The 23705-nt window shown below is 44.9% G+C and overlaps 1 protein-coding gene across 2 annotated transcripts in view; it reads right to left on the reverse strand.

The window, feature by feature from the left end:
- Positions 1–23705, reverse strand: part of LOC124592586 (arf-GAP domain and FG repeat-containing protein 1) — a 94565-nt gene that overhangs the window by 59872 nt on the left and 10988 nt on the right. For both annotated transcript variants that reach the window (XM_047131849.1, XM_047131850.1), the window contains 3 exons: positions 6281–6387; positions 6012–6186; positions 5733–5907 (listed from right to left, as the gene is read on the reverse strand). In XM_047131849.1, coding sequence (XP_046987805.1) covers positions 5733–5907; positions 6012–6186; positions 6281–6387 — 457 coding nt within the window. The remainder of the gene's footprint in view (positions 1–5732; positions 5908–6011; positions 6187–6280; positions 6388–23705) is intronic.

The following is a 23705-nucleotide window of genomic DNA, read 5'->3' on the forward strand; positions in this document are numbered from 1 at the left end:
ATTTTGTTGCCTTATGCTCTTGTTCTTCCACTTTTTCAAGATATACGCTACAGTCTCAACTCCATGCAGGATGAGCCCCAGAGCAATTCAAATACATCAAAGGAGAGGAGCAAGTGACTCCTTCATGGGCCACCTTATCACATTTGCTGCAAGTAGCTTCACCAAGTAGCTTCACTATGACACCCAAGTGTAGTATGCCCAAATTGCTGGCATTTAAAACAGCACATTGGATTGGGGGGCATAAGGCCACTCACTTATGTGAAGGAATCTGCCTGAACATGCTCATGCTCAGGAAGTTTCATATTACTGAACGTCACGATAAGGGAGGCAGATTTTACAGGATCCTCATCCACATTCTTCATGCCGTTTTGCACGTTGACCATACCTTCCGGAGCCAACTCCTTTTTCAGTTCCTCCTTGGGAATGTCCACCAGGTCCCTGCACATCATAACTCCTTTGCTGTAACTAAAGGTGATGTGTAGCTCAGTTGCTATGGCATATCCCCAAGGCATTGAGTTTTCTTGAGGTTCTTAAGTTGGTGGGAAATGGAAGTTTCTACCCACAGAGTCCCATTATGCAATTGCCTGCCTGATTTTAGAGTGCCAGTAATGTTTTCCTTTTCAGTATTAAACACATATTCTGATTACCAGCATGGATTCTGTTACTAGAGACAAAATAACTCCCAATTCAGGATGACCAACCACAATAGCCCTCTTGTTTGATTGAGTGTCGGTACCTACCAGCAGCCCATCCTTTTCGCTGAGAGAAGGAGAGAATTTTAAAAAGTCCCACAATATAGGGAAATAAAGACAGAGCCCCACATGCCTAGGTAAGCCGCATACAAATGAGATGCAGCAGGTTCCTCAGAGGATGCCCACTAATGACTGTTCCACCTGAACAGCCATGCATCTTATCAGCGCACAGCACGTGAGACCCTTTCTTTTTATTTTTTAAAAATATATACAGCTTTTTATCATTGTCATGATCCGTGTGGTCAAGCCAAGATCTCCATTCCCTGTGATACACAATGTTCCACCATTGTGCCGCACAGTGGTCACTGAAGCACAGTCTGAGCTTATGGTAACAGAGGACTGGTGGCGCTTACGAGTCCCAGCTCAGGAACCATGAGGTGTCAGGCCTGTACCCAGAAAATGAATATTAAGCCCTGAGGGCCACTGAAAGTTCACAAGATATCATTTGAGAAAAGGGCAAGCTGAGTTACACCTGAGTGATGCTTTCTAAAACTGAGATGATCTGTGGACAGAAGCTTTTCTGTTAAGGAAATTTATGATATTCGTACTGAGAATATGTCCAAGAATTCTGCTGTAAATCAATGTTTATGATATTGGTTTGTAATTTTGTGGGTCAGTTCTTTTATCCTTCTTATATACAAGCGTGACCTGCACTTTTTTTTCCAGACATTTGAGACACTGCACTGGGCGAGAGATTTGTGACAAATACAAGCTAAGTAAGGGGGCTAATGCCATAGAGTACTTTTTATAAAAGCGAACTGGGATTCCACTGGGACCTGGTGACTTATTTGTTTTCAACTCTTTCAGTTGATTCTGTACACCAGAAATGCCTATTACTATGTCCTCTGTACGGAAATCTGTGCGATGCTCCAATGACAGTACATTGGTACAATCCTCCTGCGTGAACAACTTCTTAAATGTGAAATTTAAAACGTCGGCGTTCCTTTTGCTATTATTTATTGTCACACCATATTAGTCAATAAGTGACTGGATAGAAGCCTTTGACCTGCCTAGCGATTTTACGTAGAACCAGAATTTTCTCGGCAAGATCTTTTGCTATGGTACGACAGAGGTATTAGTTTATGCTTCGCACATAAATCTTTTGACAGTTGCACACATCTCTGCTGAATTTCGCCTGTCATCACTTATGTATTCACTTTTGAAGCAAGAATGCAACAGCCTTTGCTTCCTCAACATTTTCTGATTCTGTTATCAAACTATAGTGGGTCTTTCCCGTCCTTAATTCACCTACTCAGCACATACTTTCCCAGAGCGCAACTTACAATTTGTTTAAATTTTGGTTGTAATTCCTCTACTTCAATCATATTGGCACTAAATTACGTCCATTCACTGCCCAAGTGGGATGCTGGCAACTGCTTATCTGCTCCTACTAACAAAATTACTCTGCTAGCCCTTTCCATTAGCTTGCCAACTTTAGCAAGTAGTGTCACTATGATGACATCATGCCCGCTAATCCCTGTCTCCATATTGAGACCACTGATGCAGTCAGGTCTGTTTGTAACTAAAAGGTCTCAAATACTTCCACTGCACATGGACTGTCTAATTAGTCACTCAAGACAGTTTTTGGAAAACTGTGTTCGAAAGTAGTTCACACAATTGCTTGTCCGTTCCCCCTGCAATGAATCCATTGATTCAGTAGATTAAAGTCACCTCCTACCAATATTGGATGAACTAGGTATTTCCACACCAATGAGCTTGGAGTTTTTTTTGAGTGACTCAAACTATCATGGCATAATTGGGTGGCTGGCAAAAACATCCAACGATTAACCTGAATTCATTTAAGACCTGTCATACACGTCCAAATAACTTTGCAGTTTCATTAAAAATCTACCTCATTAGAGGTATTTTTGCAGACTGCAAAGAACACAGCCTCTCCTATGGGATCCAACCTGTCTTTTCAATGTACTTTCCATGGCTTGCTAAATATTTCAGAGCTTTATTATGAACTGCCTATTTACGGATAAAATTTTGACAGTCTAAGTGTGTTTAGTACGAACAATGTCCGATTTCGCTATTTGTATGTTACTGGTGATTGTTCAACAGAGTACCTCAAACTCCCATGCTCAATCAACAAGTACTCTTGCTACTCAAGTAGCCGATTTCGTTGTGTAGTGCCCCCTTATCAAGGGGAGTCCTTCAGCTCTCCAGCCAATAATGCAAAACCAGAATTCTGCAGCCAAGACTGTCACAGAGTCAACAAAATCCTTTGGCTGAGAACCTCATTTGACTTCAATCAAAGGACCCCAATCAACTCTGGGAACAATGCTATAAATTATGAGCCCTGCTTGCAACTGCACATGAGGCCAGTGGTCTTTTTACCACTTCTGCCAGCCAGCCAACCAGCCATGTGAACTGAAGATGGCCTTAGAACCCAGCAACAGGCGTTATTGGTACTGACGTGAGCCGACACTTGCAAGTGACTGACTGCACCCTGCACACTCGATAGCTGCAGGCAAGGCCTCCACCATATCTCGGATGATGAACCCTGGGAGACATACCAAGTGCACATGGTTTTCTTTCCGCCCCTGAATGCTACTTCCCTAAGAGGCTCCTTAACACCCCCAACATCTGAACTTGTGAAACTAGTAAAACACCTCCCCAGTGTGCCTGCTTGGATTCTGCTGAAGGAGTGGCTACATTTCCACTCGCACAGTAACTGGTGGGGCCAAATGGCCAGCCTCCACATTGGCCTTCTGTCTAAAATGAAGTGACTGTGTTACCAGCCACAACTCCCCCTGCAGTGAGGGCGGATCCCCCAAGACAGGTCGACTGGAACGTGCCTCAGTAGCAGAGCCCATACGCGAAATAAAAGTCATCTGAGGTGTTCTACGTGATACGTCAGATGTGCCATCACTGCTACAACCCAAGGCAGCACTCTGAGGATGGCTGACCTAAGCCAAAAGCACCTTCATCTGTTTGCAAATTGAAGCCAACTACTCCTGTATAGGCACACAACACGGACACATCCTGTCCACCTCAGCACTACTGATAAACACACAAAAAGCTAAATATGTAACTTGCTGATCTGCAAATGCCCAGCAGGCAACTGTTCGAAGCAGACCAGCAAACAAACAGATGCTGGCTCTTCAAAACAAACAACTGAATAACAGCTGCACTACGAACTACCTGCAATTACACCTTTAAGTTACAAAATATGAGATTACACCTCTCAAATAGAAAAACACACACAGAATTTAAGATATATACTACTAAGATTACATAGAAAAAGCTAAATATGTAACTTGCTGCTCTGCAAGTGTGTGGCAGGTGACAGCTGAATCTGCACAGAAGCAATCCCTTACCCAGGTCTAAGACCTTCACAGACAGGCATTCTCCTCCAATCCTAGTCCATAAACAGAACCATTGTTAAGTTTTTTATTTTAAGAGTGGTTAGTCTCATCAAAAGAAGCCTCACGATTAAGAACAGCTCTGCTGCCACACACCTCAGAAGCTACAGAGGTAATTAAAATGCCAGTGTTTCCGACTCACACTGAAAATGTGATTCAACACATTGAAAATGAAGTTCTAAATTCTGTTGTCTTTAAAAAGTATCGTGAAATATACTTCACATTGCAGACACCAGACAGCATATTTTTCAAGTTGTTGTTTCATAAATTTTGTCAGGTACCTGCCATCATATAGAATGTAAAACCACTCAGATTGTTTCTTCTTTTTTATTTGTTGAGATTGTTATCTTCAGAAGGAAAAGTATCAGTTTTCAAGTAACTGCGTTTGTGCTTGTCGAAAGGAAGACAATGAGATAACACGCTCTTGCTCATTGTGGGAGCAATTCATTTACTGCAGGAACCTTTATATCTTTGTCCCAATCATGCAGTTGCATAATAAACTGGAACAGATGTGCTATTATTGATGATAGTTCATTCCACTGCCTCCTCAGCTGCTTGCTCATATCGCCTCCTCATCTGCTTGCTCATATTGCTACTCACCAAACAGGAAATAGTTCATATTTTTGGATTCTCAAAAAATGATTCAAATGGCTCTGAGCACTATGGGACTTAACTTCTGAGGTCATCAGTCCCCTAGAACTTAGAACCACTTAAAACTAACTAACCTAAGGACATATATCTAAAAAGAAAGATGATGAAACTTACCAAACAAAAGCGCTGGCAGGTCGATAGACACACAAACAAACACAAACATACACACAAAATTCTAGCTTTCGCAACCAATGGTTGCCTCTCCTTCTCCTTCCCTCTTTCCTGACGAGGCAACCATTGGTTGCGAAAGCTAGAATTTTGTGTGTATGTTTGTGTTTGTTTGTGTGTCTATCGACCTGCCAGCGCTTTTGTTTGGTAAGTTTCATCATCTTTCTTTTTAGATATATTTTTCCCACGTGGAATGTTTCCCTCTATTATATTCATATCATTAATTTGTAACCTAAGGACATCATACACATCCATGTCCGAGGCAGGATTTGAACCTGTGACCACAGCGGTCGCGCGGTTCCAGACTGTAGCACCTAGAACCACTCGGCCACCCCGGCCGGCTGTTGGATACTACCATCGCTGCTTGGGTCATACTCATACTGTCCATTTAAAAAGCTACATTACTGTAAAACACCCACACTTCACTGATAAATAGTTTCTATGGTTCTAAGAGTGTTTCTGCAACTCAGTTTTAATTCACTGTTTTATTGTTCCCAACCAAATCAATAAAAATTTACTTTATATTAGTTTTAATTCCCTGTTTTATTGTTCCCAACCAAATCAATAAAAATTTACTTTATATTGTAGCAGAAGAAAACTGATTTCATAAATTTTTGTTGTTCTAAAAAGGCTGTATAATTCACATTGTTTACACGATTCCATTAAGTTGAGGACTATAACTGAAACACTGGCTTTTTCTACAAAATAAACACTCATTTTGCATTTAAATTTTAATGCATACGTAAACACCATAGTCACAGTGAAAAAGTGGAAAACCACAGAGTGTACTTACTAGGAGAAGTGAAAACTGGATTGTTTTCAAAATTTGCAAATGAAGGTATGGTTGTAGTACTGGTTGGTGTAAACTGCGAAGAAGAACTGAACGGATCTGAGGGTCCAAAGTCAGCCAGAAACCCAGATGTTTTGTCAGGAGTGAACATGTTGTCCGACGAGGTTACATTTGATGTCTGTAAGATTATAATATAAACTAAATTTTTAGATCTCAGATAAATTAATATTACATGTAAAATGAACAGGTGCATTACTCCTAACTTGAAAAATCACTACTTACATTTATATTAAGAGACGCTGGTTTGGCTTGGGAAGAAATGACACTAGTAAGTGGCTTAGTTTCAGGTATGGAAGTCATTGGGGTTGGAGTTGATGTCCGTGAGTGATTTTGTGTTCCTGGTGGTGAAAAAGTGATGGGACCATTTTTTGATGATACTGATGGCTCCAAATAATATCTGAAATGAATCAACACATATTTGATTAAATCAGATTTGAAAAATGGAAAACACACCTGTTCCTTTAAGGTGGAAAATGAAATAATATTCTTACCTCTTCTTTTCGTACTTAGCTATCATAAACTCTTTGACCTGCTGCTCATCTTTGGTATCTTGCGAGTGGTTTGGATCAAATAAACCCAACCATACTCGCCGACAGTACTAAAACACAAACAATTTACATCAGTGACATGTATTCAACATTTGCAGCATAACTGCATGCAAGATAATGAAAGCTAAAAGTAAACATTAATTTTTCATAACATATACACATTTTAACACTAATGTAAACGTATGTACAAGTTGTTTTTGCAATGAATAACAATAAAGCAGAATTGACTCATTAATCTTCAAACTGCATGTAACATACTGCGGTATATTGATAAATTTCACTTATGGACCGTCTGACAGCAACTGAATAAAACACAATTTTAGTGCCATACGCGTTTCGCCTTTATTTTCTGCAAGGCATCATCAGTGGCAGGTTGCGTAGAGAGTTTCTTACATATTACGCTCCTGTTGCATTTTTGGTGTTGTTCTTCTTCCTATGAGCGCCAATTTGCTGTTTTTCCACATTCCACAGCACTATGCACTGAACGTTTGTTTTTATGCAATGTTTTGGTTTCTGTTGCCGACTGAGGAGGACAGGACCACAAAAGTTGAAGATGCATGTAACATAACTTTAACAAAGGGAATCATCAGTCAGGTACTGGAGCCAATGAATGAACAAGTTACTCACTGTGTTGAGGGGAAATACCAACAGGTTAAAAAAAGTAAATAAATTTGATAGAAATAGTGCGTTCTTCATTCAACTTAATGAATATCAAAATCAATATTTGTTTTTATGTTCACAGGGCAAGATAAGCATTATTGCTTTACATTAACCTTAGAACATTTAAAGGAAATTACAATCTTCGCACAATCAATGGCATTGGTAATTATTATTTACATACAATTAGTCACCACTTTTTTTTTTAATGACTGATGTTGCTAAGTGGTCATTCCAGTGACGCATCTACAGCAGTACTCTTCAAGCCAAAGTTCCAATTCATGATTTTTATAAAACAGTTCCCTGTCAAAGGGCTTTATTTATCATTTGCTTTGATTTTCCGAGGGTTTGTACGTTCACCTTCTCAAACTTTGTAAACCCCACTAACCGTATTTCTCTGCCACGGCATTTGTGTTGCTACAGACCACAATGAAGGCACCATGAGCTCACGAGATTACCAAATCTGTAGTTGGTCTACAGATCTCTCCCACATAATGGCCACACAGTGTCCTGGATAACAGGAGTACGTCTTGAGCCTTATATGGGCTTGGGCAGAACAACTGCCTGTATATTTCTATTCAGGTTCAAATTTTTCTAACGTTACAGTCGTGATCATTACATGCAATATACAAGGGAGGAAGTAATATGGTTGTCATGGAATTGTGCTCGGAGTTTTCAGAAGTCTGTGATGTATCTCTTACCTGTATCATTTAGAAGATAAAGGATTCAAATCCCTGCCCAGCCAATCATATTTACATTTCCTGTAGTTGAAAGAAATGGGAAAATTGTTCATCTGAGAAGGACATGGCCTAATCCTTGGCAATTTTTGTTATACCTGAGCATGTGCTCCATCTCTAATAACCCCATTATTGATGGGCCACTGAAACTCAGTTTTCCTTCCTTCCTCTTGTACCATCTTCCAGCGAAGATTGTTGAGCATTTCTGTGAAATTTTCACACTGACCAAACAAAGGATGCAATCACACAATGTCAGATCTTTTTGCCTATTTATATGCAAGACATTACACTGGCCTGCCAATGAAAAACTGGCTGCCATTTTTTGCACAGAGTGTTGATCATCCACAAGTTGAGCAAGTATATGAAGTCTAAAAGACTTGTGGGGCAAGTTACAAAGTGTTCTACCACCTGCTCTCAATTGGGTATGTGCAAGGACAAGCAACACCAGGGATGGCCAAGTGCAAGGTCTGTATACAGTGCATATCACAGTTAGTAACTAAAGCTGACAAGGGTGAAAGTGAACAGGGGAAAAGAGGGGAGGGCGAGGGGAGGTGGTGCACCAAATTGTAAATCACTTCTGTGTATTAATGTTGTCAAACTGGCCCTGGCTCATATGACTGAAAAAAAGTCCAATTTGTATGACTGGGTAGACAAATGGCTTGTCAGTAATCCCATCCCTTCAGTTCTTTTCATCATGTCCTGAACTTCACATCTCAGTGTCACTTACCATTTATTATCAGTTGCAGCTGCAGTTCACCTATAACATTCCTCAAGTCAAATCATAAAGCAGATTGGACACAGTCATGACCACATTAGCCCACATAATGTCATATTTGGAAATATCTGCATTGCAGCATTATTTGCCCATTAACAGAGGAACTGAAACAAAACCTCACAAGGGTACAGTCCCTTGTTACTTTGCAAACACCAGATTCATCAGATTGCAACCCAAATGCACAGGCTCACGACAGCGGGCTCCGGTTGAGTTTAGTATTGTCTGGAAGAGAGTTTATTCTCATGGCCTCTGCAGCAGAGGGCCCCAATTATGAGGTAGCTGCTCCCAAGACCTTTCTGGACAGGCAAGGAGATAGTGTTGCAGCTAACCAAGTAAATCTACAATTTTGTAATATAGTGATCATGGGCTGGGATGTTACACCTGCCGGTATATGGTTCCGACTTTATAATTAGACTGTTATCATTAATAAAAGAAAAAAAAATTATCTACATCAGAAGAATCAAAACTAGAAGGTTATCAAATGAAACAGATAAGGGAGACACAGGAATAATGGATCAACAAATCATTGGAAGCTGGGTTCTCCGATAGCATCTCGAGTGTCTAAGTGTCTGTGTGTAATAAGACTCATTTCTGACTCAATTGGGTATCTGCGGGATTAAGTGTAGACCAACCCACAGCAAGTAATTAATTATACGAGTTTAACCAAATGGCCAACAGCTTGAATCAAAAACAAGAGAAAAGTGCGAGCAAGGTAAAGTACTGATGAAATGAGAGATTGAATGAAAAGAAGAGGAATTTAAATATGAGAAAGAAGAAGATTCAGAATTGAGGTGAAGGTAGATGACCATAAAAACTTTTGCAACAAATTATTAGATGAATGTAAGAGAAGGGTAATTGAGCATAGATAACAGTGTGAATAAATATATGGTAAACATACATACAAAAAACAAAGATGCTGTGACTTACCAAACGAGAAAGCACTGGTAGATAGACAATAAAAAACACACAAACACTCACGCAAATTTCAAGCTTTCGCAAACCAAGGTTGCTCCATCAGGAAAGAGGAAAGGAGCGGAAAGACCTCCTGGGATTGGAATGAATCCTTACCCTCTCCCTTAAAACCCACATCCTTTCGTCTTTCCCTCTCCTTCCCTCTTTCCTGATGAAGCAACCTTGGGTTGCGAAAGCTTGAAATTTGTGTGTGTGTGTGTGTGTGTGTGTGTGTTTTTTTTTATTGTGTCTATCTACCAGCACTTTCTCGTTTGGTAAGTCACAGCATTTTTGTTTTTTATATATATTTTTCCCACGTGGAATGTTTCCCTCTGTTATATAAATATATAGTAAGATACAATAAAAATGTTCTTGGTTTACAAGCAGAATCACTTTGAATAAAACACTTGAGCTTTTGACATCTGCTTCTGGTATCATTATCAGTAGTTCAAACCAATGGCTGCCAAGATATACTGCTTATATAGATGCAATGGCAGCATCTGGAACCTTCCAGAGAGGGATGGAGCAATGCATGCACAGAAGACAAGTTAAGCAGCTCCACAGAGCTTCGTGACCAAGTGACACCAGATGACGCGAGTGGCCACCACCACGTTTGAAACTGCCATTCCCTCATCCCTACAAGTGCCAAGCCTCTGTCTCTGGTTTCACTCAAAGTCCAAAGCACACCCCCATGCCCTACTAATTGGGTATCCCTGGTCTCTTAAAATTGTTGTGTTTAACCCAATTTCAGCCAATTCTTTTATAACAGAATCCCAATATCATGATGTTTAGTTCAAATCTTTCATCTTCTCAAATCTTACTTCGTGTCAATTTCCTAAACAATGTTCAACTCATGGCCGACTTCTGAAGTTCCCTTTGTTTAATATGTTGTTAATGCTCCGCACAATGCTCAGCAACAGTTCTAATAGTTTGATCTATATAAGGGCTACCTTTGAAGGGGCCACCATACACACCACAAACTCTAAGACTTATGTTGCTTTTAAAGGAGTGTAACAATATCTTATCTTGGAGGTAGAAAGAAACACTGGTCTCAGTCCATGTCTCTTCAGCACTCATCCTATCTTGCCTGCAGTTACTTCACAGTACAGAAGGAATGCAGTCAGCTTGGCTTCTTCCACCAATTCAAGAGTCAACTTTTGTCGGTGGCACCTTGTAGCTTTTTCAGTTTCTTCTTTGCTATAAAAATTTGCTCTAAATGTGTGCTTCAAGTGCTGAAATTCAGATTTCAGCTGGCCGCCATCAGAAATAACTGTTGCTCTGTGTACTAACATGTTCAAACTTGCTTTCTTGTGTGCAGGGTGGTGAAAACTGTTGGGCTTTCAAGTACCAATCAGTGTGTGCAGATATCCTGTACAGTGAATGACCAAGCCTGCCTCCTGCCTTCCCTGGAATAAAACATCCATGAATGGAAGCTTGCCACCCCTCTGCAACACTACAGTAAATTTAATGTTGGGATGGACACCAGACACATGGTCAATGAACTACCACATTGCACTGCCTAGAAAACTGGCATAAAATAAAATTTGAGAACATCAGAGTTTTGGCTCAAACACCATCATATTTGGATTCTGGTATAAAAGAAGCAACTGAAATTAGAATAAACAGCAACAATTTTAACAAAGACCATTGGTACACACTTAGTTGGGCATGAGTGCAGGGTTTTCGTCATTGAACGAAAACAGAGATGGAGGCTTGATGTTTGGAGGGATGCAGGAGCAGCAGTTACAAACGAGGTGCTGGTCCCTCGTGCCATCTGATGTCACTCAGTCCCGCAGTGGGAAAGAGCTGCTACGAGCTGCCCAGTGAACCTTCTGCACATTGATTACTCCAGCCTTCTCTGGAAGATTACAGACACAGCCATTAGGTTGGTTGGGTGATTGATATGGAGGAGGGGACCAAACAGTACTGTCATCGGTCCTATGAGCTAAGATGACAGAAACCAAGGGAGGAACACCACAAACAGCACAGTCGAGTCACAGGGAAGGGATAATGTGCAAACAAAGAGGGAAATGGGATGTCAGGGCAGCAGGAAGGGAAAGAACAGAATCACAATAATATGGGGACAACACCAGGGGAAGAAGACATATGAAAACAGGTAACAAAGCAGCACAACATACCAGACAAAATGTAGGGAAATGGTGGGGATAACCTGGCTAGTGTGGAGGCAAGGTCAAGGCCTCCATAATCAACACCTACATTAACTGAGGGACTCAAATTCCAGACGAAAATTCGAGGACTTATAGCTGAGAGTACATACGATGTTGGTGAAGGAAATCAGGATACACATAACCATGTGAGGTTCGTCTGCAAACACCACAGACAAGGAAGGTGAGAAAGCATATTGAGTGCAAAGAGCCAAAATGCGGCAGCAGTCCAGCAAAATATGGGTCACTGTGAACAGAGCCCGCAATTACAAAGGGGGGGGGGGGGGGGGGGTGGATGGGGGAGGTGGTGGGAGAGCTCAATACTGAGTAAAAACCCATGGGTCAACCTAGTATGGCCAAAATGAAGATGGCAGAGGATGGTAGATTCCTGTTGGGAGAGGCATAGGGGAGAATGCCACATGGTGGTAGTTTCCTTGATGGTGCGAAGTCTATTAGACAGGGGGGTTGCCTACCAAGTCAGCTGACAATTTGAAGTAAAGCCACAAATCCCCCATCGGTGGGGTCAGGAGAATGGGGGGGTAGTTGGCCAGTGTCCCAGCCAGATGATCAGCAAGTTCATTACCTGGGATACCTATGTGACCAGGAAGACACAGGAAATCGACCAAACAAGCTGCATCACCAAAATCAATGAGAAGGTCGTGGACAGCAGATACCAAGGGATGGCGGGAAAAACGTCGAGTGATAGCCTTGAAGGCCACTCATTGAGTCCGTACATAACAAAACTTGGGTGAGTGACCGTTTAACAAAACAGAGGGCCCGACAGATGGCCATCAATTCTGCAGTAAATACTCCACACATGGGAGGCCACAGATGGTGTTGGTGCCAACAGAAGATGTGAAGGTATACCCAACATGAGCAATGGATTTAGAGCAGTCTGTGTAAAAATCAATGGCATTCTGAAACTTATGTAAGAGCATTCGGACAAACAACAGGACACCATTGGAGGCTTTCGGACCTCAAAAAAGATCCATCTGAATGTGTGGCCAAGGAACTAATCAATGAGTTGGTTGGGAGAGAACATGTGGAAGAGGACAAGGTGGGGATATAGAACTCACGGCGGAGAGAAGCGTGGCAGAGCCCAACAAGTAACCTGAGGGTGGGCAGCGGGTGGGCGACAGCCCGAAGCCGTGAAAAGAATAGAATAGAACAGGAGGGGGTGAGCAGAGGAAGAGCAGATAGTGATGGCACAGGAGAAAGGAGCCGGGACCGCTGAATCTAAAGGAATTCCAGTGTCAACCAGAAGACTATCAACAAAGCTAGTGCGAAACACACCAGTAGCTAAACAGATACCACGATGGTGCACCAGGTCCATGAGCAGCAGCATGGAAGCAGCAGCCGATCCATAAACTTGACAACCATAATACACACGAGATGGAACTAATGACCGGTAAAGGCAAAGATGGGTCGAACGACACATGCCCCAAGAGCTGTAGAAAAGGAAGCAAAGAACATTGAGTTTATGCAAACAGATGTCGGATATGGGGCAACCAAGTAAGCTTGTTGTAAAAAGAAGAAGAAGAAAGGCAACAAGTCCATAGATAATATAGAACTGTGTGGAACACCATTCTCCTGGGTCGGCGGAGAGCTAAGGACAGTGCCAACCCGGACTCTGAATGAACATTGGGAAAGGAACTGGAGAATAAAAATCAGGAGGGGCCCAGGGATCCTACTTAGGGAATGTGAGGATGATGTGATGCCACCAAACTGTGTCATAGGCCTTACGAAGAGTGCAGAAACTGCAGCAATATGGCTTGTTTGTATTGTTTTGTTTCAGGGTGCAAAAACAATTAAGGTGGTACGTGCCCATATCAGAACTGTAGAAACGAAGACAAAGAGAGGAGTTAAGAACAACTACATATTAATCCCAACAGACGGAAGAGAAGAAAGCTAAAAACAGGGATGTGGGAACGTCTGTAAAATATGCCACAGAGAAACAGAGGTCCAGAACAAAAAATTAAATGGCCTTCGCCATATTGCTAAAACAGATAAAAAGTAAAACACAGTCAACAGTCTGCGCATCATTCGCTAAAATGGCTGATAACTCAGACGGCAAACACAAATGAGAATGTAAGTACTTAAAAACAAGGCCATTCCATCAGGAAATGGCGGACCGTCAAAGGTTGAGGGCAATGAGCATAAAGTGGTGGTGGTGCACCACTTAACAAATGACGATGGATAAAAAGACAGTGCTCGATATGCAACCTAGTTAAATGATCCCCTCACAGCGAGAGGGCCGAGAGTTGGTCATCTAGGCCACAGGGAGAGACTTAATAACCTGGAGCTTCTTCCCATGAAGGGAGGGCAAATGGTGATGCCAACGTGACACCAGACAGACGGCAATGTGGAGATCATGGGAGGTAGTGAAAGAACTAGAGGGCTGAGGTATAAGGACTTCACCCCTGCACCCTTGGCAGCAGGGTCATTTCCTGTGAGACCGACGTGACCAGGAACCCACATAAACATCACAGTAGCTCCATCAAGAGTGAGCAAGTGACAGCTTTCCTGGACCTGTTGCACTAAGAGATGAACGGTGTACAGCATGCTGAGGCTCTGAAGGGCACTGAAAGAGTTGGAGCAGACGACTGTGTGCACGCCTAAGCTTCAACGGATGGCAGACTCAAGGTACACAAAATTATCAGTGGTAGAGCGACCCTGGGGGAAGCCGCCCTGACATGGAGCCAGTAGGCCACATGACTCCAGGACCCAACCCAACTGCCAACACACCATTCCTTCCAGCAGCTTACAAAGAAAGTTGGTGAGGCTGATGGGCTGGTAGTTATCCACATCAAACAGGTTTTGACAGAGTTTGAACACCGGAATGATGGTGCTCTCCCGCTACTGCGATGGTTGGTTGGTTTAAAAGAAGGGGAGGAAGGGACCAAACTACGATGACATGGGTCCCTTGTTCCTAATAAAACAATGCCATAAGGGTGAGAATAAAACGGACAAGACATATACCACAAATCAGAAAGAAAGGAAAAACCACAAGAACGAAGAAAAGGCAACTAACACTAAAAGGAACAAAAGAGGATAAGAAAACAACAGAGAGACGCTAGAAACAGAAGACAGTAAAACAAGAAAGCAGATTACAGTGGCTGGCTGACCATGAGAATAAAAAGGAAAAGCCAGCCACTCTGCAACATATTAAAACCTCCACCCTAAAAGCACTAGGGTGGAGGACACAGAGGGATAAAGGACATGCGCTAAAACCTACATAGAAGTATAAAACCCACTCTCATGGATAAAACGTAAAACTGAAGCTGCTGTTGAGGCATTGTCACCCAACACGGAAGGCAAGGTGCTGGGAAAGTTAAAAGTCCGCCACAGAGCGGCTAAAGTGGGTAGTCCACCAAGAGGTGGACGATTCTCATTTGGGAGCCACAGCGACACAGAGGTGGGTCCTCGTGACGGAGTAGGTAACCATGCGTTAGTCATGTATGGCCAATGCGGAGCCGGAAGAGGACAACTGATTCTCTGAGGGCCGCATGGAAGACTTCCACACATTCGTAGCCTCCTCAATGACACACAGTGTGTTGTGCATACTGTTATGCCATTCCGTCTCTCAAAGCCGAAAAACCCTGCGGCAGAAGACGGAACGCAGGTCAGCTTCAGAGATGCCCATCTCCAGAAGCGGTTTCCACGTCGCCGGGGATTCCGACATGTCCTGGGGTCAACACAAACACCACTGAACGGCAAGACCATTCCAGGGCATAGATGGACTCCTGGATGGATGCTACCTGAGGATGGCGAAGGTAGCACTGGTTGTAGCTTGCTCAATGAGTCAGTACACAGGAGAAATGACACGCCAGGGCATGAGCGGATGTGCTCAAGAGCATGAAATATGGCCAAAGCTCTGCAGTAAAAACACTGCAGCCATCTGGCAAGGAGTGCGTTCAATATGTCCTCCACGAACATATGCAAAGCCTACAGGACCATCAGCCATCGGTGTAAACCACATCAGAGCCCCGGAACACATCAAGAATCGTGAGGAAGTGACAGCGGAGAGTGGCGGGGTTAACGGAGTCCTTAGGGCCATGCAAAAGGTCTAGATGAAGGTGCTGCTGAGGCGTACACCACGGAGGCGTAAGTGAAAGGACTGCAAGTAGAGGTGGCAAAGGGAAGGACTCTAGTTCAGAGAGGAGGGATTGCACGCGGACAACAATCGTTAGCCCTGACCTGGGCTGCCAATGCAGGAGATGGATTGCCACAGGTGGGAAAAGAAGACGGTAATTCCGATGTTCAGGAGAGCTATGAATGTGTGCAATGTAACTGGAAAGAAGTTGTGCACATCTGATCTTCAATGGAGGGACTCCAGCCTCAACCAGTACGCATGTCACCGGACTCGTTCTAAAAGCTCCTGTCGCTAGTCAAACTCAGCAATGGTGCCTCGAACCATAAATCACACTCCCATAGTCAAGACGGGATTGAACAAGGGCTCTGTAGAGTTGCAGCAGTGTGGAGCAATCTGCACCCCAGTTGGTGTTGCTCAGGCAGCGGAGGGCATTGAGGTGCTGCCACCACTTCCGTTTAAGCTGATGAAGATGAGGAAGCCAAGTCAAATGAGCATCGAAAACCAGACCTAAGAATCGATATGCCTCCACTACAGTGAGTGGATCATCATTAAGGTAAAGTGCTGGTTCCGGATGAACGGTACGACGCCCACAGAAATGCATGACACGTCTTCATGGCGGAAAACTGTAAGCCATGGGCTAGGGCCCATGACTGCACCTTACGGATGGCTCACTGTAGGCGACACTCAGCAACACCAGCACTGAAGCAGCAGTACAAAGTGCAGAAGTCGTCTGAATACAGAGAAGGCAAGACAGAGGGCCCGACAGCTGCTGCTAGACCATTAATGGCCACTAAAAACAGAGACACACTCAATACAGAGCTCTGTGGGACTCCATTCTCCTGGATATGGATGGAACTATGGGAGGCACCAACTTGGTCATGGAAAGTATGGAGCGACAGGAAGTTTTGGATAAAAATCTGGAGTGGGCCCATGAGACCCCACTCATACAATGTGGCAAGGATATGATGCCTCCAGGTCATGTCATATGCTTTATGTATGTCAAAAAAAAAAAAAGACAGAAACCGTGTGTTGGCGTCTGGAAAAGCTGTTCAGATAGCAGACTCGGGAGACGTATGACTATCAGGGGTAGAGCGACCCTGGCGGAAGCCGCCCTGATGTGGAGACAGTAGGCCACGTGACTCCACGACCCAACCCAACTGCCAACACACCATATGTTCCAGCAGCTTACAAAGAATGTTGGTGAGGCTGATGGTCTGGTAGCTCTCCACATCAAGCAGGTTATTACCGGGTTTGAGCACTGGAATGATGGTGCTCTCCCGCCACTGTGATGGAAAGATGCCATCGCACCAGATCCGGTCGAAGATGATGAGGATGTGTCACTTGTAGTCAATGAGAGATGTTTAATCATCTGGCTGTGGATCCGATCAGGCCCAGGAGCCGTGTTGGGGTGATGTGCAAGGGCACTGAGGAGCTCCCACTCTGTAAATGGGGTGATATAGGATTCACTGTGGCGTGTAGAGGACTTTCCCTTCCAGCTGCAGTTTAGGAGAGCGATAGGCTGGGGGGTAATTCTCCAATGCAGAGACTCGAGCAAAGTGCTCGCCAATCACGTTTGTGTCGGTAGATAACATGCCATTTATTGTAACACCGGGAACACCTATTGGGATCTGGTACCCGAAAACACGTTTGATCTTTGCCCAGACTCGGGAAGGTGACGTAGGGCACCCAATGGTCGAATCTTATCTCTCCCAACACTCCTGCTTCCATTGTTTGATAAGTTTGAAAACATGGGCATGTACCCATTTAAAGGCTGTAGGGTGCTCCAGGGAAGGGTGACATTTATGCTGCTGTGGAGATCGCTGATGCTCCTTAATTGCTTCAGTGACTTCCAGCAACCACCAAGGGACTGCCTTACGCCGGGGGCAACCTAAAGAGCGAGGGATCACGTTTTCTTCCGCAGAAACAATTGTTGTTATCACCTGCTCAACCATCATATTGATGATACCGTGTGGGGCAGATTCAACGGTGACAGCAGATGTGAAAGTTTCCCAGTCCGACTTATTTAAAGCCCATATGAGCAGGTGTCCGTGGGCCTGAGGCTGGGGCAGTAACAGGTAGATGGGGAAGTGGTCACTAACACAAAGGTCGTCATGTGCTCTCCAGTGGATAGAAGGGAGAAGTCCTGGCCTGCAAATTGATAAATCAATGGCCAAGTAACTACCATGAGCCACACTGAAATGTGTGGCGACCCCAGTATTTAAGAGGTAGAGGTCGAACTGAGACAGTAAAGTTTTGACATCTCTGCCTTGACCAGTAAGCAAGGTACCACCCCACAAGGGGTTATGGCGTTATAATCTCCCAAAAGTAGGAAAGGTTTAGGGAGTTGATCAATCAGTGCAGCTAATAAATTCAGGAGTGCTGCACCATCTGGAGGAAGATATACATTGCAGACAGTTATTTCCTGTGTCGTCCTTATTCTGACAGCCATAGCTTCAAGAGGTGTTTGAAGGGGCACAGTGTCACTAAGGACCGAGTTCAGGACATAAATGCAAACTCCACCTGACACTCGATTATAGCCACTATGGTTCCTGTAATATCCCTTATAGCCACATAGGGCAGGGGCCCGCACTGCCAGGAACCAGGTTTCCTGGAGGGCAATGCAGATAGCAGATGTAAAGCTTAACAGTTGCCGTAGCTCAAACAGGCGGTGGAAAAAACCACTGCAATTCCACTGGAGGATGACATCATCATGAGACTGGGAACATGTGGAACATTCAATGAGGCAATTTATGCTTCAGTCACCTGCTGCCACCAACTTATTGCCTGAGCAGTCTATATCCATTGTGTCCGAGGGTCTGGCGAGATCTAGGGCCTCAGCGGATGCCAGAATCTCCACCCCATCCTCAGGTGCAGAGCTTGCAGGTAGTGGTGGTGTGGGTGCCACCTCAATTCCTTGGTCTTAGGGGTCTTCTCTTTGGATTTCCCTCGCTGCTCCTTGGGTTTCCCTGGCTGTGACATGTTCACTGGCTCAGTCTCTCCGGGACTGAGGATGAGCGTGAAGCCCTACGACCAGCCGACCAGCTGCTTTTGAGCTCTTCAGCCACTGGCAGGTGTCATCTTTCCTACTAACAGAAACCTAGGAAAGGAGGGACCCAAGGGACCTCTTCCTAGTGAGAGAAGCCAAAGAAAGTTTATGCTTCTCCCGGCTTAGAAGTGGGGATGGACGTCCCTGATGGTTGGGGAGGGGGGGGGGGGTGTTGCTCCTGAAGTAGGTGGTGTGGGTGCGGGAGCAACAGGGAGGGAAATGCCCCCACAATCAAGGGGACAGATGTAGTCTTCCGGCTGTGAGAGGTGACCAGGGTTGGCTGATCGTGCCAGAACTGTTGTAGAGGTGGTGAAAGACGATGTCATACGTACAGGATTCAAGCGTTCAAATTTTCTCTTAGCCTCAGTGTAGGTCAGTCTGTCCAGGGTCTTGTACTCCATGATTTTCCTTTCTTTCTGGAGAATCCAGCAGTCTGGCGAGCAAGGCGAATGGCGCTCTTTGCAGTTGACACAGATGGGAGGCAGAGCACGTGGAGTATTGGGATGTTACGGGCGTCCGCAATCTTGACAAGTGCGCTGGAAGTATAACGGGATGACATATGGCCGAACTTCCAGCACTTAAAGCACTGCATTAGAGGAGGGATATAGAGCTTTAAATCACAGCGGTAGGCCATCACCTTGGCCTTCTTGAGTAATGTGTCACCCTCGAAGCCAAGATGAAGGCACCGGTGGCAACCTAATTATCCCTTGGACCCCGGAGGACACGCTGGATAAAATGGACACCTCGCCGCTCTAAATTGGCATGTAGCTCGTAGCCAGACTGCAAAACAAGGTCCCTGTGAAATATGATACCCTGGACCATATTTAAGCTCTTATGGGGCATGATGGAAACAAACATCCCCCAGCTTGTCATAGGCTAGTAGTGCCTGTGTGGGCAGAGGATGCTATTTTGATCATGACCGACCCTGACCGCATTTTGGACAAGCCCTTCACCTTCCCAAACTTGTCCTCTAAATGCCCCACAAAAAACTGAGGTTTACTGACAAGAAAGATTCCCCATCAACTCTCGTATATATGAGGTACCGAGGTGAATAAGCTTCCTTGCCATCCTTGGCCTGACGTTCCTCCCATGGTGTGGCTAGAGTTGTGTGTGTGTGTGTGTGTGTGTGTGTGTGTGTGTGTGTGTGTGTGTGTGTGTGTGTGTGGAGAGGGGGGGGGGGGAGAGAGACGATTTATGGTTATATTTCTTAGCATTGCAGTTAGACCTTGACTGCTTAGAGACTGCTGGTGTTTGACCACCAGCAAGAGATGATGTACTATGCTTCATGGCATGTCATCCACCCTGATGCCACCCACTCCGACCAGGGGCCCTCCCCATGGGCACCACCCAGCCGCAGCAAAGGTCACCTGGCAGGATGGCCATTGCCGGGAGTCCTGACGCCCCAGGGTGATGGGCATCTACTCTTTGGCAAACGTGGGGAGTTAATGGTGCAGGCGTCAGCGGAGAGATCCCTGTGTGGTCAGGGGGCTACAACCAACAGGGTGCATGGCAGCCCCACCACAACAAACTTGCTGCCGTGCTGGATATCAGGTCCAAATGAGCTAAGAAGTCCATCATCGTCAACAGTGCAGAAAACAGTGAGGATGAAGTAAAACGCACCCAGGGGGGTGACCTTGCCCAAGAGCAGGAGAATCAGCGGAAGTGCAAATCCACGTCGATGAAGGATTTAAGAGGTCTCAGCGCATGATGGACACTATGCACCATGTAAGGTGCCCTTCCCAAATTGGCTCACTTTTTGGGAAAATTTTGAAAAATGCAATTCAAACCTTACAGGGGACCATCGCATAAAGGCTGAAATGTGAGAGACTCTTTTTAGTTGTCTCTTATGACAGGCAGGAATATCTTGGGCCTATTCTAATCCCCGGACCCACAGGGGCATGGCAGTTGTGACTGCAACCAAAGGGCACATTGAAAATGGTCACTCAAGTGTGTATCAGATAGAGCAAACCATTCAAAGTGCTGAGCTAGCCAAACAGGACAAACCAAAAACTCCAAATGAGAGTAGGTTGATGTGGAGGCAGACAAAAATATAGGTTCCCCAGGGTTGAGGCAAACATGATCTGTTTGGTGGAAAAGGTCAATCAACAGGGAGCCTCTTCGACAAGGATGCGGAGATCCCCAAAGCGGATGGTGGGTGCCGAAGTCCCAACCAGTAAACAGGGGGGGTTGCACCTGACCACGGAGATGAAAGAGATCGGCTTTTGCCGTTGGGGTGGATGATGGAATGTATATGGCATAAAGAGAGAAGGTGAATCCAGAAAGGTAAAGACGTACAGTGACAGCTTGGAAGGAACTGTGTAAGTGGTTGGGTGACAAAGGATAGTATCATGGAGAGGAATCTTATGCCCCCTGTGTGCCGTAACACCAACAACAGAGGGGGGGATCCAACTGAATTCATTGGAAATGAGGGAAGACAAAGTGATCATGGGGACGGAGCTTTGTTTCCTGAGGATAGAAGATGACTGGGAAGTAGGATCGTAAGAGGATCGACAGTTCATCCTGATTGGGGCAAATTCCACAGATACTGCAACTGATAATTGACAGAGGGTGGATGAAAAAGAAAGAATCTCACCACAGTTGCCGTCACCTCAGTTACTGCTGAGAGCCGGTGGCCAATGGCGTGTAATGGCATTCGGCCAGAGGCAGAAGATCCTGATCCATTGGTTGTTCAGGGGCAGCTCCTGCCACCAGTTATTGGCTAGTTGATCAGCCACCAGTGGTGTGTCTTGGCAGCACGGAAGACAGCTGAGAGCGGCTACCGCTGGGTCGAGAAGAGAGACACCATGGTGGAGAAGGATAGGAACTGTTTTTCTTATGAGCCTTCTCAGAAGCAGGACGTTGAGATGAAGGAGTTGATGGTTCTCATGTCTGGGTACGTAAAAATTCTTCACGAGTAGGTTCTTGTTTGGAAGTCCATGCGTCCGATTTTGGGACCTGTGATTTATCAGGAGCCGATGAAGGTTGACCCTTAGAGTGAGCGGGTGATAGTTGGGAGTTTCAACAAGCGACCTTTGGGCTGGCCGATCTGACGACTGTGGCGCTAAAGGTGAGATCGTAAGTCTCCCGTCTACCTCCTTAGTAGGTAGAGGAGAGGCGAGGACAGTGCTGTATTAGCCTACTGGGAGCACAGTGGGCTTTCTACTGGCGAATAACTTACGAACAGCAAAGGTGGACACCTTTTCCTTCACTCAGAGTTCCTGAATAATTCGTTAATCTTTAAAAATACAGCAATCTCTAGAGTAAGCAGCATGGTCACCCATACAGCTGATGCAACAAGGGGATGGGGGTGGAAATCACCCTCATAGGCATCCTTGCCACAGTTAACGCATTTGGTTGTATTGGAATACGACTGGCTGGTATGATTAAACCTCTGACACTGACAGCAACGTTTAGGTTTGAGGATGTAAGAGCACACTGAAGTTCTCATATTCCACTTTAATATGCGATGGAAGTTGAACTCCGTCAAACAGCAAGAAGAGGATGCGGGTCGGTACCAGTTCCTTTTCAATCCTTTTCATTACTTGATGTACTCCCTGATCAGGTAGGTAATTTTGAAATGTCATTTGATAATCCGTCAAGTGCTCTTGTACAAACCACCTCGCATGATGAGTTTAAAGTATGGTGTGCCCCACCCGGACAGGGAAGGTGCGCAGCAGTGTAATTTGAAGCAATTTTTGTGCCTGGAGGTCACTGTCTGTTTCTAACAAGGTGTCATTTCGTAAGTGGGAACAAGACTTTACAGAACCTGCAGTTCTGAGTAATGAAAGGGTTTACAGTTGAAATGTCTTGAACTTTGTCAGACCAAGAAACAAATAGGAGCTTTGGCACTGATGGAAGAATTTTCTGTGGCTATGACTCATCTAGCTTTCTCTTGTGGGCAGAAGTTGTAGGGGTAGAAAAAACCATTGTGAAAGTATCCCCCATGATTACTGGCATCTCTGATGGCATGCTCCTTCCTAGTGGGGGCCACACTTCGGATCACACGTCCTGAGAAACGGATGGAGACTGGCCTGGAGTTCCTCCTCATCAGTTTGAAGGATGAGGTACCTATGAAAAATGATTCCCTGGGCCATATTCAAAGACTGGTCAGGTTTAATGGACACTGATGTTGCCAAGACGATCACAAGAACATAGAGCTGCAAACTGGGTGGCAGTTGGTGAACAGGCAACCTGACCACATCTTACTGAGACTCTCCACTTCACAGAACTTTTCTTCAATATTTTCCACAAAAAATAATGGTTTTGCGATGGTGAACGTGTCCCAATTCATCCTAGTACGGACCAGGTAGCAGGGAAAGTGTTTCACCCCAAGACGGCTAGCCGGGCCTTCCTTTCAAGGTGTAGCCAGTAAAGGGAAGTTCGCAGGATCATAAAAAGCAGCATTCAATGATTCATTACCACTTTAAAAGACAGTCGTATGAGAGTAGTATCAGAAATGTAATCTCTGTGTTGTCGAGGGCTCCGCTAGATGGATACGTAACAGTCTCACGACATGGATAGGCTACACATGCTGGTGACAGCGTGGCGGAGGGGCTACAGCAGGGAAGGAAGAGGGGATGGAAGGGGAGAGAGGAATCCACACCGTAGACTCTAGGCAGGGCATCTTTCCCCAAATGGCTCACACTACGGAGAGAAATTTAGAAGTGAAGGTCAAACTTCAAAGAGGGACCAAAAACACTAAAAAGGAAGGATGACAAAAAAAGGCAAAGGGCACAAAACTGCATGGAATACAGGAAATCAGCGGGACAGACAGGTCAATGTAAGTAAGAACACAGAGGGAGGAAGGAGGGGGCAGAGGGGGAGGAGCAAGGACAGGGAGGATGGGGCACAGGGAAGGAATTACAGCCTAAGAATGAAGACTAGGCTGCAATAGCTCAGGGTCACACGAGTGTCATGCACGAACTCTCTAAAGAAACATGAGCC

The sequence above is a fragment of the Schistocerca americana genome, chromosome 2 (genome assembly GCF_021461395.2).
Source record: "Schistocerca americana isolate TAMUIC-IGC-003095 chromosome 2, iqSchAmer2.1, whole genome shotgun sequence".
Classification (NCBI taxonomy): domain Eukaryota; kingdom Metazoa; phylum Arthropoda; class Insecta; order Orthoptera; family Acrididae; genus Schistocerca; species Schistocerca americana.